The 17,621-nt window shown below is 46.0% G+C and overlaps 1 protein-coding gene across 6 annotated transcripts in view; it reads right to left on the reverse strand.

Annotated features, from left to right (window-relative positions):
* The window catches only part of LOC139582700 (1-phosphatidylinositol 4,5-bisphosphate phosphodiesterase beta-1-like), a 234,110-nt gene that overhangs the window by 41,843 nt on the left and 174,646 nt on the right, over window positions 1–17,621 (reverse strand). For all 6 annotated transcript variants that reach the window (XR_011676403.1, XM_071412939.1, XM_071412938.1 and 3 more), the window contains exons 10-19: window positions 17,056–17,202; window positions 10,957–11,114; window positions 9,791–9,873; window positions 8,953–9,037; window positions 6,119–6,290; window positions 3,065–3,151; window positions 2,106–2,176; window positions 1,813–1,909; window positions 1,488–1,572; window positions 231–355 (exon numbers count right to left, since the gene is read on the reverse strand). Coding sequence is in view for 5 of the 6 variants with exons in the window: in XM_071412939.1 (XP_071269040.1) it covers window positions 231–355; window positions 1,488–1,572; window positions 1,813–1,909; window positions 2,106–2,176; window positions 3,065–3,151; window positions 6,119–6,290; window positions 8,953–9,037; window positions 9,791–9,873; window positions 10,957–11,114; window positions 17,056–17,202 (1,110 nt within the window). In the remaining variant the exon portion in view is untranslated. The remainder of the gene's footprint in view (window positions 1–230; window positions 356–1,487; window positions 1,573–1,812; window positions 1,910–2,105; window positions 2,177–3,064; window positions 3,152–6,118; window positions 6,291–8,952; window positions 9,038–9,790; window positions 9,874–10,956; window positions 11,115–17,055; window positions 17,203–17,621) is intronic.

Genomic DNA, 17,621 nt, shown 5'->3' on the forward strand with positions numbered 1-17,621 from the left:
GGAGAGGAAAGAGAGAGGGAGGGAGAGAGAGAGAGAGCGGGATGGATTGATGGAGGGAGGGAGCGGGAAAGAGAGAGAGAGTGAGATGAGAAGAAGGGAGAGAGGTGTTAGAAAGATACAGAGGTACACACATAGCCCTTCCCATACTCAGGTTCAACTATGTAAACAGCTCTGAGAGATATATATCACCTTAATAAAATAGTGTGTGTGTGTGTTGATGTAGTTCTTACCTATGGTCTGGAAGTTCAGGGCCACCAGTTGACAGCCCGCATTCCAGAAGAGCTGAGGGTTGTAGTTGGAGGAGTCTACTCTGGTGCCTTTAGGGTAGATACGACTCAGCTGCAGCTTGTTATACCTGGACACGCTCCGTTAAGGAGAGGACACCGTGGGCCTTATCAACCATGCATTCATTTCTCACAACATGTTGGCGTAGTCAATCACCACCTTCCGGAGACACCTGAAACCCCACCTCTTTAAGGAATACCTAGGATAGGATAAAGTAATCCTTCTAACCCCCCCCCCCCTTAAAAGAGTTAGATGCACTATTGTAAAGTGGTTGTTCCACTGGATATCATAAGGTGAATGCACCAATTTGTAAGTCGCTCTGGATAAGAGCGTCTGCTAAATGACTTAAATGTAAATGTAATGGCGTACGTGGAGATTCTAGGATTTGGGTGCGCAAGAACACATATGGGTGTTTTCATTGATAATTCAGAGCCATTCTATATTTCTAAGCTCGTGAACGAGTGTTACAATCCAGCCTGGAAAATGCACTCCATCACCTTTTATGATAACAAAAACACTGTCATTTGTAGTATGATTTGAAGATGTTGGAACTGGGCCATGACAGTTTGATCACATTTCTGTAGAAGGTGTGGGCAGAATGTTTTCATATTTTTCAGCTACTTTTCCAACTTAAAATGCATGTCGCCTATAGCTGCTAAACACTGCCAGCACATTCTGAAAGATTGTCTATTCAACAATTTAAAAGTAAATGCTGCCTACAGCCCGCAATCCTCTGCAAAAGATGAATTGTTGTTCAATATTTTGTTTATCAATGCATGGTTGTCTTTCTATCTCCTTAAACATGTTATTATGTCCAGCTCCTATTGCACAGTAATACTGTAGCCTACCCATACTGACATAGGCTACAAGTCTATTTACTGTTGAGCATGTTTGGCTATTGAATGAGCAATGGATAAATAATAGCCTAATATTTGTTGTGTAGCTGGAATAACCCAGTCAGTTGATCAACCACTAGAAGTTGAGCGTAAGCATGGTCTGAGATTTGTGCGGATACACACACTTTTTCTCGTCAAGTTTAAAATAAAAAAATACTAACCTTTTGATAAATGAGGCTCCTGGACTTAACCAGGTGATTTCCAAGTTCACCTTGCTTCTGGTGTACTTTTTTGACTCGAGACAGTTTCAACAAATGAAAGAATTTGAACAGAATTTGAATATTTCACACAGAGTGGGAAGGATACTCAACAAACTCCACAGGTGACTTGGTGAGCTGCTCCAAGGCTTTGGTCTCCACAAACGATGACATCTGATAGCTCCGATTGATCTCTGGAACAACAGCAATTGATTGATTGATAAATTCATTAAAAAAATTGCATAACTTTTGGGATTTATTATTTTTTTGCTTTCAAATGCACCTGAATGTTAAACAGTACATCTGTGAGAACAGAACAACTCATTTGAGTTGGTGTGTATTCAAAGTGCCAAAAAATGTGGTTCACAATTGCAATAAATATTTAAGTGTGGTCTAAACAGGTGTTGAGTTGTGGTCACGAGTGATGGTCCTACTTTTGGAGGCCTCGAAGGAGTTAAATTTGACTGGCTGGACATAACTGACTAGGTTGGACATCTCCTCTGTGGCAAACGCCTCGCTGCCCGCTGTACCCTGGAGGAGGAACACACAACAGTCAGAAAGAGAATCCTCCTCTCCTCCCTCCTCCTCTCCTCTCCTCTCCTTGTTTGACTATTGAAACATAGCCAGAGAAGTAAGTGTGTTTTTGAATCTCCACTAGGGGGCAGCCTAAGAACACAATACATGTAACAAGAGACCTGATGGCGCAGGAGAAAGAATGAAGATGTACCTCATCCATGGACCCCTTTTTACAGTCATCGTCATCATCATCCTCATCGTCACTCTCTGCCTCAACTTCACCTGAAAGACAAACGCAGATTTAAGTTAGCTTCTCAGACTACATGCTGGTGATTACTGAAGGCTGTATGGTCAGAGAGCAAGCCCCAGGGGTTAGACTTCTGAAGGGGGTGGATGGAGCTGTAAGCAATATGGAAATAGATCCACCAAGCTTTTCAGTGGGGTTACTGTAGGGCCACTTAGGGAAAAGGGTGGAGGGAGCTAGGGATAGGGGGTATAGGAAAAGGAATTAAGGGAAGGAGCTAGAGAAAGGGAATAGGGGAAGGAAGAAACTAAGGAAGTGACTAGGTTTTAGAACTAGGGCTACTAAGGGTTGTTTTAGGACCAGGTAAAAGAGGAGGAGGAGTGTCTGATGGGGTATTTCTATGTATTATGGATCCCCATTGGTTCCTGCCAAGGCAGTAGCTACTCTTCCTAGGGTCCAGCAAAATTAAGGCAGTTATATCCAATTAAAAACATTACATTACCTTTCACAACAGATTTCACAACACATTAAGTGTATGCCCTTTTGGCCCCTGCTCCACGACCACATATCTACAACACTAAATCCATGTGCACGTGTGTATAGTACGTATGTTATGTGTGTGTGCATGCATGTGTCTATGCCTGTGTGTGTGTGACTCTTCACAGTCCCCGCTGTTCCATAAGGTGTATTTTTATCTGTTTTTTAATCAAATTTTACTGGTTGCATCAGTTACTTGATGTGGAATAGAATTCCATGTACAGACCAAGGTTATGGCTCGGAAAAGGCTATAAAGACACACCTGACACCCAAACCATATTTTGCTTCAGAATTGATAAAAAATGAGGTTAGAGTCAGGTTCAGTTTTAAGTTTTGGCTTGTCGGTTTAAGAGTAGCTGTGTCCTTATAGTCTTTCCCATATGGCTCACCGATGGACTTCCTTCCCTGTGATCTGAGGCTGAGCCCAGCGACCTCTATCGGCTGGGAGGACTCTGTCATCTCCTGGTTGGTCGACCCTGGTGGACAGAAAACAATCAATAACCATTATGTGATACTGTATATGCAGTGGAGGCTGGTGTCACTTTTAAATCGGAGGATGGACTCATTGTAATGGAATGGATGGAACAGTATGAAACACAGAGGAATCCATTTCCATTCCTGCCATTACCATGAGCCTTTTCCGAGATATTTCCCTTCACCAGTCTCTACGAAATGCTTCAGAGATCAAGATGGACTGCTGTAGCGCAGGATGAAATGTGTCTGTGACTCTACCAGCAGGGGGCAGTGTGTACCTTTATTTAACTAGGCAAGTCAATTAAGAAATTCTTATTTACAATGACAGCCTAGGAACAGTACGTTAACTGCCTTGTTCAGGTGCAGAACGACAGATTTTTACCTTGTCAGCTCAGGGATTTGATCTAGCAACCTTTCGGTTACTGGCCCATCGTTCTAACCACTAGGCTACCTGCCGCCCCAAGTGTGGCAAATGGCTGGGAGTCCCAGTAGGTTGCTGTTGATGGATGCAGGGTGATTCTGTGTGAAGGGGAATGCTAAGAACATCAATCCTGCTGCCTGCCTCCCTGCCTGTCCTGTTCTGGTAAAGCATAGCTGTACCAGAGGCACCTGGGTAGCTATAAAACTTAACCTGACACATGCACACACATGCACAGAAGGACACACTCATGCACAGAGGCATGCACACACACACATACACACAGTCTTGTACAACTAACCTAGTGTGGACACACAATTCAGTCCCATTCAAAATACCATTTCCCCTAACCCCTAACCCTTACCCTAACCTTAAGCCTAACCGTAACTCTAACCCTAGCTCCTAACCCTAACCATAAAACTAACCCTAGCTCCTAACCCTAACCATAAAACTAACCCTAGCTCCTAACCCTGACCTTAAACCTAATTCTAACCTTAATGCTAAACCCCCTAAAAGTAGCATTTGACCTTGTGGGGACCAACAAAATGCCCCCAGTTGGTCCAAACACACACACACACACACACACACACACACACACACACACACACACACACACACACACACACACACACACACACACACACACACACACACACACACACACACACACACACACACACACACACACACACACACACACACACACACACAAGTCCCTTGTCGGCCATTGACAGACAGAGGATGTTTATTTGAATTATATTGGTGGGAGAATTGCTTGCCAATCATAAATCCTACATCTTACAGTAAGACCTGGCTGTAGTTGATCATTCATCACTTTCCTGGCCCTCTCCATCACTGAGCTGTGTTGTTGACTACTTCATATACTCATAACAGTGGAGGCTGCTGAGGGGAGGATGGCTCATAATAATAGTCAGAACAGAGCAAATAGAATGGCATCAAACACCTGGAAACCATTACAGCTATTACCATGAGCTTATCCTCCCCAATGAAGGAGCCACCAACCTCCTGTGACTCATATAAATTCAGCAAAAAAAGAAACTGTCTTTCAAAGATAATTCGTAAAAATCCAAATAACTTCACAGATCTTCTTTGTAAAGGGATTAAACACTGTTTCCCATGCTTGTTCAATGAACCATAAACAATTAATGAACATGCACCTGTAGAATGGTCGTTAAGACACTAACAGCTTACAGACAGTAGGCAATTAAGGTCACAGTTATGAAAACGTAGGACACTAAAGAGGCCTTTCTACTGACTCTGAAAAACACCAAAAGAAAGATGCCCAGGGTCCCTGCTCATCTGAGTGAATGTGCCTTAGGCATGCTGCAAGGAGGCATGAGGACTGCAGATGTGGCCAGGGCAATACATTGCAATGTCTGTACTGTGAGACGCCTAAGACAGTGCTACAGGAAGACAGGATGGATGGCTGATCGTCCTCGCAGTGGCAGACCACGTGTAACAATACCTGCACAGGATCGGTACATCCGAACATCACACCTGCGGGACAGGTACAGGATGGCAACAACAACTGCCCGAGTTACACCAGGAACGCACAATCCCTCCATCAGTGCTCAGACTGTTCGCAATAGGCTGAGAGAGGCTGGACTGAGGGCTTGTAGGCCTGTTGTAAGGCAGGTCCTCACCAGACATCACCAGCAACAACGTCGCCTATGGGCACAAACCCACCGGCGCTGGACCAGACAGGACTGGCAAAAAGTGCTCTTCACTGACGAGTCGCGATTTTGTCACACTAGGGGTGATGGTCGGATCCGCGTTTATTGTCGAAGGAATGAGCGTTACACCGAGGCCTGTACTCTGGAGCGGGATCAATTTGAAGGTGGATGGTCCGTCATGGTCTGGGGCGGTGTGTCACAGCATCATTGGACTGAGCTTGTTGTCATTGCAGGCAATCTCAATGCTGCGCGTTACAGGGAAGACATCCTCCTCCCTCATGTAGTACCCTTCCTGCAGGCTCATCCTAACATGACCCTCCAGCATGACAATGCCACCAGCCATACTGCTCGTTCTGTGCGTGATTTCCTGCAAGACAGGAATGTCAGTGTTCTGCCATGGCCAGCGAAGAGCCCGGATCTCAATCCCATTGAGCAAGTCTGGGACCTGTTGGATCGGAGAGTGAGGGCTAGGGCCATTCCCCCCAGAAATGTCTGGGAACTTGCAGGTGCCTTGGTGGAAGAGTGGGGTAACATCTCACAGCAAGAACTGGCAAATCTGGTATAGTCCATGAGGAGGAGATGCACCAGATACTGACTGTTACTTTTGATTTTGACCCCCCCCCCCCCCCCCCCCTTTGTTCAGGGACACATTATTCAATTTCTGATAGTCACATGTCTGTGGAACTTGTTCAGTTTATGTCTCAGTTGTTGAGTCTTGTTATGTTCATACTAATATTTACACATGTTAAGTTTGAGTTTACTGTGTGTGTGTGTGTGTGTGTGTGTGTGTGTGTGTGTGTGTGTGTGTGTGTGTGTGTGTGCGTGTGCGTGTGTGTGTGTGTGTACTGTAACCATACCTGCGCTGGGAGAAGAGGGCTCATGCACACTCGATGAGTCACTGTAGGTATTGGAGGCCTGTTCTGACAGTTTCTTCTTGGTACTCGATGTCTTGATGTGTTTCTTCTTGTTCTTCACCAGAATCTTTCCCATCAGATCCATTGGACTGGGCAGGGGCACCCCTGTCTCCAACTAGAGACGGAGAGAGAAGAGACAGAGAGAGAGGGATAGAAGGAGAGAGAGAGAGACGGATAGAAGGAGAGAGAGAGAGAGGGATAGAAGGAGAGAGAGAGAGAGAGAGAGAGAGAGAGAGAGAGAGAGAGAGCGAGAGAGAGAGAGAGAGAGAGAGAGAGGGATGGAAGGAAGGAGGGAGGGAGAGAGGAGAGGAGAGAGAGTGAGGGAGGGAGGGATAGAGGGAGAGAGAGAGAGGGAGGGAGAGAGGAGAGAGAGGGAGGGAAGAGAAGGATAGTAGAGAGAGAGAGAGAGAGAGAGAGTTAGACTCTTTACTTGAGAGTAACAACCAAGAAAGGTTCCTACTAATGATGATGTTGGTGGGCGTGTGTGTATCAAAACAAACTTGGTGTTGTGATGATGACAGGGTGTTGGTCAGTCATAGTGTAAAAGGCTTCTTAGTGACCTGAATGAAATAAGGCCCTTACAGGCTGTGATTGCAAGCAAGTGTTTAGTTTACAGCTTCAACACTTTCTACGCCCCAGAATGGGGTTTCCTTTGGGGAGAGTGGGAGTGTATGCTTACAACACTCTCTCTCTCTGGAGAGCAGACTTGAGTAGGCACAGCACTGGTTTATTCATGTGATGCCCTTCTGTTCTGTTGGATCACACTGCTGATGTCCATTGATAACGGAGTGTTACATGCTGACCAAACCGGACGCGTGCGTCGTCCACCATTATCTTCATCCACACCAGAAGTGATCAGGACACGCAGGTTGAAATATCAAAACAAACTCTGAGCCAATTATATTAATTTGGGGACAGGTCAAAAAGCATTAAACATTTATGGCAATTTACCTAGCTAGCTTGCTGTTGCTAGCTAATTTGTCCTGGGATATAAACATTGGGTTGTTATTTTACCTGAAATGCACAAGGTCCTTTACTCCTACAATTATTCCACAGATAAAACGGTAAATCAAGTTCATTTCTAGTAATCTCTCCTCCTTCCTTCAGGCTTCTTTTTCTTCTTCTGACTTTATATGATGGTTGGCAACCAACTTTACAGCATTATTTCAACTGACTGGAGTGAGGACCTCAGTTCATCTTCCAATCACCAATGTGGGTATATGCTCCTAAAAACCAATGGGGAGATGGGAGAGGCTGAACTTGCAGCCCGATGAGGGTCACAAATAGAACCAATTTCTATTTTACCGCCTGGCCACGCAGCCGCTCGCTAACAGGCTAACCATGCTGCTCGCATAGCAAAATAAATGTAGACATACAAGTTTTTCAATCATTGTACCCACTGCTCGTTTTTAATAACCTGCCCAGGGACTGCGGTTGAAAATTAGCCGGCCGGCACTTTTACTGAAGCGTTGATTAATGTGCACTGTCCCTGTAAAAATAAAATAAACTCTAACTCAAACTTGTCTTCAGTTCTCTTTCATCCTCAAGTCAGAGAACATCTCGATCCATACAAATACACGTTACTTCTCACCAAAACGAGCTCAGCATTTCCGCTTAATGGACTGTAAAGGACATCACACTTCTTGCTTAGTCAGTACTGCTTCCTCCTGATTCAGCTCACACCGAGGCTCAAACCCAGGACCTCTGCCTTCATAGCACGTGTCCACCCTCCCGAAGCAGCTTACCAGCTGGCGCCACCGAAGTGAACAATTCTGCAGTGCAGGTGGTGCCACCTCAGGCTGAGGAGGAAGTGTAACACATCCCTATGAGCTACAGGAGCAACAGAGGGTCATTGATCTGTGAGCAACTTTCCGGAAGCAATCATTCCATTACAACCATCTTTAGTCCCCCATGGCCATGTCCTAAACTCCCATATCAATCACACTCAGTGGCGAATTTGGCAACAACAAAACATTGTTGATGCATGCCAGCAAACCCACTACACAACACAACACTAAACAATAAATGAATTGCACTATAATGGTGACAAACGGTGCCCAAACACTGTTAGGGCCAACAGCAGTCCCAACACCTTACCACTGCTACACCAGGCTATCAGCGGAGCCTTGTCTGGCAGCGAAACAGTTCATTCAGCCTCATTTACAGCCTTTAAAAAAAACATTGCTGTGTGCTTGTGAGTGCATTTGTGCGTGTTTATGTGTGTGTGATTGTTGTTATGTCAGAATGGACTCTGACAAGAAGTTCCTCCACAAAGGGACAATGCAAGCTTTTGACTGGTAGCCATGGCAACTGGCTGGAAGTAGATAAGAAAAGAAGCACAGTCTACAGATCACCCCGTAACACAACACGCACGCACACACATAGACACACAGCACAACCCAGTGACTGCCCTCTGTAACTTATCCCCTTATAGCTGACTGGTAGGGAGAGAGGATCATGTGGTTGTGATTGCAGACAGATGAAAAGGGTTGGTTTGGATAAAGAGCGATAGAGAGAGGAAGGGAGGGAGAAAGCTGAGGGAGAGAGAGGGGAGAGGCAGCGGAGAGTGAGAAAGAGAGAGAGGGAATGAGAGATCAAAAGAGACAGGTAAACATGTAGTTTTAGTTGACATGAGGCTGTTTAGAGGGTCACTCAGGGGTGAGGGAGCGGAGAGAGACACTACACTCACTGGTCCATGTCATAGAGGTGTGTTGAACTGTGTATTTGATAGTGTGTAAACATCAGTGTATGTGCAAGCAGGGGTCTTGTGTACTTACAGGGTACTTCTCCAGAGGGTCGGTCAGTAACATGTCTCCAAATATTGACCTGCAGTACTCCGCCATCTTGGCCTGCTGCTTGGGCCTGGGAGGCAACACACATACAGTGTTACAACCATTACAATCACCTCACAGTGGTCTAATGTTGGTATTTAGCAATTTGCTACTGAAGTTGATAGCGTTAGTGTGAACGATTGGGATTTGAATCTGGGTGTCCTTGGGGAGCTAACGCAAGTCTCCAGGTCTCAGCTCAGGCAAGGTCACTAAACATGCAAATGTGGCTCACCAAGCCACCTTCGCTGCATTAGCATCTAGCTAGCTAATGGCTTCAGAGCGGCTAGCTTTAGCATGTAGTGAGTCACTATTGACTTAAGAGTGACTAGTATGAGCAAAGATGGTGATAAATGAAGATAGTTCATTCAGGCCTTTTACCATTGAAAACAATTGTCAGTGTACTAACTGTGTGTGTCTCAGATAGACACCAATCCAATAGCAGCTGGGTCTGGTCTACTCAGAGTAGTTCATTAACTTTTATTGAACCAGAAAAAAACTGCGAGTGGGGTGTCTCCCTTCCTCTTCCGTCTCTGGTATTAGCATGTAGCTATTAGTTAATGGCCTCCTTTAAGAGTGGCTAACATTAGCATATAGCTAATTAGCGCAATACATAAGAGTGGCAAGCATAGCAGCTAAAATTGCACTACAATAACCATAGAATACAGAGGTTCAGAATCACTGTTTGAACCGATGTTAAACAAAGAGGAAAAGGGTTCATTTATCAAAGACATCAAACAAAGGTAAACTCCTGAAACACACAGAGGCGTGAGAGTTGTTGACTTACGAGTCCACGTGGTTCTCAAAGGAGAGGATGACAGGGAAAGGGGAGGTCTTGAAGGCACACCCTGCTATGGCCTCAATCACTTCCTATAGACACATAGAGAAGACAGACAGGGTATATTATTTGATGACAGATATAAAATGGCTGGTGGTCAGGCTATCGCAAAATATCTATTATGAATATTTGAAGTACAGGAGTGTTACAGTGATGTGGAGAGCCGCTGGTGTAGAGCTTGTTGACTCATTGGACATCTGATAGGGATGTTTAGTAGCGTAAGACTAAGTGGTTAAGTGAATTTTACAACCATTTATATCGACGCAAGTGGGTAAATACACTTAATAGCTTACCCTCTATCTCTCTCACACACACTTCCCCTTCTCTCTCTCTCTATCTTCCGCACATTCTCTCTCTCTCATTCCCTCTCTCTCTTTCTCTCTCTCATTCCCTCTCTCTCATTCCCTTTCTCTATCAGTCCACTTACACTTTTCTATTTCACTCTCAATCAAAGTCTCCTTCTCTTGATCTTAGGCTGCGTTTACACAGGCAGCCCAATTCTGACCTTTTTTCCACAAATAGTTTTTTTGACCAATTACATCAGATATTTTCAGAGCTGATCTGATTGGTAAAACCATATTTAGCTCTTTCTCTCTCTCTCCCCTCTTTCCTTTTCTCTCTCTCTCTCTCTCTCCCTCCCTCTCCCCTCTTTCCTTTTCTCTCTCTCTCCCTACCTCTCCCCTCTTTCTCATCTCTCACTCTGTCCCTCTCCCCTCTTTCTTTCTCTCCCTCCCTCCCTCTCCCCTCTTTCTCAACTCTCTCTCCCTCCCTCCCTCTCCCCTCTTTCTCAACTCTCTCTCCCTCCCTCCCTCTCCCCTCTTTCTTTCTCTCTCTCCCTCCCTCCCTCTCCCCTCTTTCTCAACTCTCTCTCCCTCCCTCTCCCCTCTTTCTTTCTCTCACTCCCTCCGTCTCCCCTCTTTCTCAACTCTCTCCCTCCCTCTCCCCTCTTCTCTCTCTCCCTCCCTCTCCCCTCTTTCCTTCTCTCTTTCCCTCCCTTCTCCCTATTTTCTCCCTCCTCCTCCATGCCCATTGTCTCGCTTCCACTCACTCTTTCTCCATCCCTCCCCATCTCCCTCCATTTCTCTCTACTATCTCTCTGGTTCCAGACAGTTTACCTTGAAGGAGATTTCAGTTGTCATGGTGAATCCGTGTGTGATGACAGGTTCTTCTTCGGTGGTGCGTCCCTTCCAGCAGTCCAGCTCGATACAGCGACAACCTGACAGGAGGACCTGCCGGTACATCTCTACCGACGAGTTACCTGCCAGCTGGCCCGCTACACACACACACACACACACACACACACACACACACACACACACACACACACACACACACACACACACACACACACACACACACACACACACACACACACACACACACACACACACACACACACACACACAAAACACTTAACAGATTCTTCTTTTAAAGACAGTTAACCACATTATTTAACTAATTTATTCCCTCCCTACTGTGTGTCAAGACGAGACATTCCCACACATCTCACGCTTTCATTAGGCACATTAGTCATTAGAGTTACGAGCAGCACTACATTCCACAGAGCAGAGCACTTTCTCCATTAACAAAGCAGTTCTCTCTACATCAGCATCGTATTACCACCGCATATTACCAGACACACTCACATCTGTGTCTGTGAGTGTATGTGGGTGTGTGTGTGTGTGTGTGTGTGTGTGTGTGTGTGTGTGTGTGTGTGTGTGTGTGTGTGTGTGTGTGTGTGTGTGTGTGTGTGTGTGTGTGTGTGTGTGTGTGTGTGTCACCTCAGAAGGCACCGCTGAGCTCCTCTATAAATGCAATCTCATCTCTTCCTTAGGAGTGTGAAGGGACACACACACACACACACACACACACACACACACACACACACACACACACACACACACACACACACACACACACACACACACACACACACACACACACACACCACGACTTGCTGGGGATGACAGCATCTTAAGACGCCTCTTACTCCATTACAGGAAAGTTAACTTCTAAATGAGTTTCTGCCTTCAGCACAGTTCTGATTAGGAGCAGATTACAGACGGATCAATGTAAAGAAATAATAATGCCCTGGCCATAAAGTAATCAGTTATGACTTGTTAGAAATATTATTGTCTCCCTCTGCCAAGGGACAGAAATATCCCTTTAAAGCTGACAGTCTGCACCTTAACATAGTCATTGTATAATTTGACATCCGAGGTGCTGGAGTACAGAGACAAAACAACAATGTCCAATACTTTTGGAGCTCACTGTATTACCGGGGTGTTTGAGGGGTGCACTTAAATCTCGCTGGATTGATTGCTCTCATTCTATTCCTGTGGTAGTCTTTCATACTCTTGCTTGGGCCTGTCATTTATTCCTGTTAAAGTCACGGTGGTGGAAGTGGTTTTGTATTGCTCTGTCAAACACACCCCGACAATGACTGAAATTGGCTCAATAGAATACATTGTCTATAAGAACGCTACACCTTCGTCTGGAATTTAACACATCATCTCGACACTTACATCACAAGAAAGATAACTTTGTTTTAAAGGGTGTTTGTTTTTTGTTGAATTGGAAAAAAGTAATAATTTGATAGTTTAAATGTTTACAAATTAAATGCGTTGAAATGAAAGCAACTTCCAAAAATGAACACTCAAATTATAGTTAACAGTATTATGTCTGATCTCGCAAACAATGTAAAGTATGTTTAGATAGGTGTAAACATGTTGATCCAAGGGTATCCTGCTATTGCAACTCTTGTTAAATTATGCAAGAGAACGTGACAACAACAGTAATTAATGAGGTAGACTAGACAGAACAGGTGAGTGCAGGTAGGGTAGACAGAACAGGTGAGTGCAGGTAGGGTAGACAGAACAGGTGAGTACAGGTAGGGCAGACAGAACAGGTGAGTGCAGGTAGGGTAGACAGAACAGGTGAGTGCAGGTAGGGTAGACAGAACAGGTGAGTGCAGGTAGGGTAGACAGAACAGGTGAGTACAGGTAGGGTAGACAGAACAGGTGAGTGCAGGTAGGGTTAGACAGAACAGGTGAGTGCAGGTAGGGTAGACAGAACAGGTGAGTGCAGGTAGGGTAGACAGAACAGGTGAGTGCAGGTAGGGTAGACAGAACAGGTGAGTGCAGGTAGGGTAGACAGAACAGGTGAGTGCAGGTAGGGTAGACAGAACAGGTGAGTACAGGTAGGGTAGACAGAACAGGTGAGTACAGGTAGGGTAGACAGAACAGGTGAGTGCAGGTAGGGTAGACAGAACAGGTGAGTGCAGGTAGGGTAGACAGAACAGGTGAGTGCAGGTAGGGTAGACAGAACAGGTGAGTACAGGTAGGGTAGACAGAACAGGTGAGTGCAGGTAGGGTAGACAGAACAGGTGAGTGCAGGTAGGGTAGACAGAACAGGTGAGTGCAGGTAGGGTAGACAGAACAGGTGAGTGCAGGTAGGGTAGACAGAACAGGTGAGTACAGGTAGGGTAGACAGAACAGGTGAGTGCAGGTAGGGTAGACAGAACAGGTGAGTGCAGGTAGGGTAGACAGAACAGGTGAGTGCAGGTAGGGTAGACAGAACAGGTGAGTGCAGGTAGGGTAAACAGAGCAGGTGAGTACAGGTAGGGTAGACAGAACAGGTGAGTACAGGTAGGGTAGACAGAACAGGTGAGTGCAGGTAGGGTAGACAGAACAGGTGAGTGCAGGTAGGGTAAACAGAGCAGGTGAGTACAGGTAGGGTAGACAGAACAGGTGAGTGCAGGTAGGGTAGACAGAACAGGTGAGTGCAGGTAGGGTAGACAGAACAGGTGAGTACAGGTAGGGTAGACAGAACAGGTGAGTGCAGGTAGGGTAGACAGAACAGGTGAGTGCAGGTAGGGTGGACAGAACAGGTGAGTGCAGGTAGGGTAAACAGAGCAGGTGAGTACAGGTAGGGTAGACAGAACAGGTGAGTGCAGGTAGGGTAGACAGAACAGGTGAGTGCAGGTAGGGTAGACAGAACAGGTGAGTACAGGTAGGGTAGACAGAACAGGTGAGTGCAGGTAGGGTAGACAGAACAGGTGAGTACAGGTAGGGTAGACAGAACAGGTGAGTGCAGGTAGGGTAAACAGAACAGGTGAGTGCAGGTAGGGTAGACAGAACAGGTGAGTGCAGGTAGGGTAGACAGAACAGGTGAGTACAGGTAGGGTAGACAGAACAGGTGAGTGCAGGTAGGGTTGACAGAACAGGTGAGTGCAGGTAGGGTAGACAGAACAGGTGAGTGCAGGTAGGGTAGACAGTACAAGTGAGTGCAGGTAGGGTAGACAGAACAGGTGAGTACAGGTAGGGTAGACAGAACAGGTGAGTGCAGGTAGGGTAGACAGAACAGGTGAGTGCAGGTAGGGTAGACAGAACAGGTGAGTGCAGGTAGACTAGACAGAACAGGTGAGTACAGGTAGGGTAGACAGAACAAGTGAGTGCAGGTAGGGTAGACAGAACAGGTGAGTGCAGGTAGGGTAGACAGAACAGGTGAGTACAGGTAGGGTAGACAGAACAGGTGAGTGTAGGTAGGGTAGACAGAACAGGTGAGTACAGGTAGGGTAGACAGAACAGGTGAGTACAGGTAGGGTAGACAGAACAGGTGAGTGCAGGTAGGGTAGACAGAACAGGTGAGTACAGGTAGGGTAGACAGAACAGGTGAGTGCAGGTAGGGTAAACAGAACAGGTGAGTGCAGGTAGGGTTGACAGAACAGGTGAGTGCAGGTAGGGTAGACAGAACAGGTGAGTGCAGGTAGGGTTGACAGAACAGGTGAGTGCAGGTAGGGTAGACAGAACAGGTGAGTGCAGGTAGGGTAGACAGTACAAGTGAGTGCAGGTAGGGTAGACAGAACAGGTGAGTACAGGTAGGGTAGACAGAACAGGTGAGTGCAGGTAGGGTAGACAGAACAGGTGAGTGCAGGTAGGGTAGACAGAACAGGTGAGTGCAGGTAGACTAGACAGAACAGGTGAGTACAGGTAGGGTAGACAGAACAGGTGAGTGCAGGTAGGGTAGACAGAACAGGTGAGTGCAGGTAGGGTAGACAGAACAGGTGAGTGTAGGTAGGGTAGACAGAACAGGTGAGTACAGGTAGGGTAGACAGAACAGGTGAGTGCAGGTAGGGTAGACATAACAGGTGAGTGCAGGTAGGGTAGACAGAACAGGTGAGTACAGGTAGGGTAGACAGAACAGGTGAGTGCATGTAGGGTAGACAGAACAGGTGAGTGCAGGTAGGGTAGACAGAACAGGTGAGTGCAGGTAGGGTAGACAGAACAGGTGAGTACAGGTAGGGTAGACAGAACAGGTGAGTGCAGGTAGGGTAGACAGAACAGGTGAGTGCAGGTAGGGTAGACAGAACAGGTGAGTACAGGTAGGGTAGACAGAACAGGTAAGTGCAGGTAGGGTAGACAGAACAGGTGAGTGCAGGTAGGGTAGACAGAACAGGTGAGTGCAGGTAGGGTAGACAGAACAGGTGAGTGCAGGTAGGGTAGACAGAACAGGTAAGTGCAAGTAGGGTAGACAGGACAGGTAAGTGCAGGTAGGGTAGACAGAACAGGTAAGTGCAGGTGGGGTAGACAGAACAGGTGAGTACAGGTAGGGTAGACAGAACAGGTGAGTGCAGGTAGGGTAGACAGAACAGGTGAGTGCAGGTAGACTAGACAGAACAGGTGAGTGCAGGTAGGGTAGACAGAACAGGTGAGTACAGGTAGGGTAGACAGAACAGGTGAGTGCAGGTAGGGTAGACAGAACAGGTGAGTGCAGGTAGGGTAGACAGAACAGGTGAGTGCAGGTAGGGTAGACAGAACAGGTGAGTGCAGGTAGGGTAGACAGAACAGGTGAGTACAGGTAGGGTAGACAGAACAGGTGAGTGCAGGTAGGGTAGACAGAACAGGTGAGTGCAGGTAGGGTAGACAGAACAGGTGAGTGCAGGTAGGGTAGACAGAACAGGTGAGTGCAGGTAGGGTAGACAGAACAGGTGAGTGCAGGTAGGGTAGACAGAACAGGTGAGTACAGGTAGGGTAGACAGAACAGGTGAGTGCAGGTAGGGTAGACAGAACAGGTGAGTACAGGTAGGGTAGACAGAACAGGTGAGTGCAGGTAGGGTAGACAGAACAGGTGAGTACAGGTAGGGTAGACAGAACAGGTGAGTGCAGGTAGGGTAGACAGAACAGGTGAGTACAGGTAGGGTAGACAGAACAGGTGAGTACAGGTAGGGTAGACAGAACAGGTGAGTACAGGTAGGGTAGACAGAACAGGTGAGTACAGGTAGGGTAGACAGAACAGGTGAGTGCATTTAGGGTAGACAGAACAGGTGAGTGCAGGTAGGGTAAACAGAACAGGTGAGTGCAGGTAGGGTAGACAGAACAGGTGAGTGCAGGTAGGGTAGACAGTACAGGTGAGTGCAGGTAGGGTAGACAGAACAGGTGAGTGCAGGTAGGGTAGACAGAACAGGTGAGTGCAGGTAGGGTAGACAGTACAGGTGAGTGCAGGTAGGGTAGACAGAACAAGTGTTTGTTGTTGCAGCCCTGTTCCACCCCTTTATCTAAATGTTGTCATATATGCAAATAGACCCAGTGTATTTAAGAAAATTAGGCACATATCATTTTCATTATTTTAACACAAAATATAATATAAATACCTGATACAATTAGAAAATGTATATATGACTGCATTTTATGTGCTATAATTCATTCAATACTTGATGGATAAAAAAGGAATCAACAAGTTTGGAGTATCTTCATCTGTTGTGTTGAATTTGTTGAATTTATTAGAATTGTTTTTAAAACTGTTTAACAATTTTGATGACCATTTCTATTTTCATTATTTGACGTTAGCCTATTACAGAAATGTAATATTCCTCTTGTGGGAGAAATTTGATTCACTTGAGAGATTTTCACACACTCCCTCTCCCCGGAACAGATTTGAATAGATTAATAATATATATAATCTATTGTAGCTAGAATGGCCTTTGTAGTTTTGGCTTCTATTCTTATTGCTGCCATAGGCTAGTCAGTCTGAATACCAGTCTGCAGAAATGTTGAGGGTGCTGTTTGGATAAGCACCTGAGGTGCACAGGACGGAAAGGAACCTCACTGGCTGAATTTGATTCTCTTTGAAAGGGTCAAACAACCATATATGATTATGTGTTACTTATTAGTTATCACAGTACTAAAAATAAAGACATTTAAGAATAGGCCTACCTGTGAGGTATGTGTTGTGGGAGGAGTTGATGAAGTAATGAGGCAGTGGTAGGGTCATGTCTTCACTCTGGTCCAGCTTCTCTGGGGGGATGATGCTGTTCTCTTCACTACTCAGGTACTTGGCAAAGCCGTCCACCGAGATCTGACCTGTGGGAACACACAAAAACACACAACATGTTACTGTTTGGACTCTAGTAGGGCTGTCCCCAACTGTCCCCAACTCAAAAAAATTGGCCGACCAAAAGTGTTGTCTGTTTTAAACGTGTATTTTTCCATATATAGACACACCCTATGTGTTTAAAAAAAAATCAGCAATAGGTATTGAGCTTGTCTGATGCTTTAAGTTTACGGTTTTATGAAATAAACAAATGCCTCAAGAGGGCGCCAGAGATCTAGATAACCAGAAGAAAAAAACCTGACCCAACTATTCTCTTCCCGCTCCTGTTGGCTTTCGCAGATTCTGCTATTACTCTCCTGAAGTTGCCGGTAATAGGCTACATGAGGAGTCAGCAACTTTTCTCCTATGGAATGCCAATTTATCTTACATTTCTACCAATCTGTGTGCC

The sequence above is a fragment of the Salvelinus alpinus genome, chromosome 8, assembly GCF_045679555.1.
Source record: "Salvelinus alpinus chromosome 8, SLU_Salpinus.1, whole genome shotgun sequence".
NCBI classification, from domain to species: domain Eukaryota; kingdom Metazoa; phylum Chordata; class Actinopteri; order Salmoniformes; family Salmonidae; genus Salvelinus; species Salvelinus alpinus.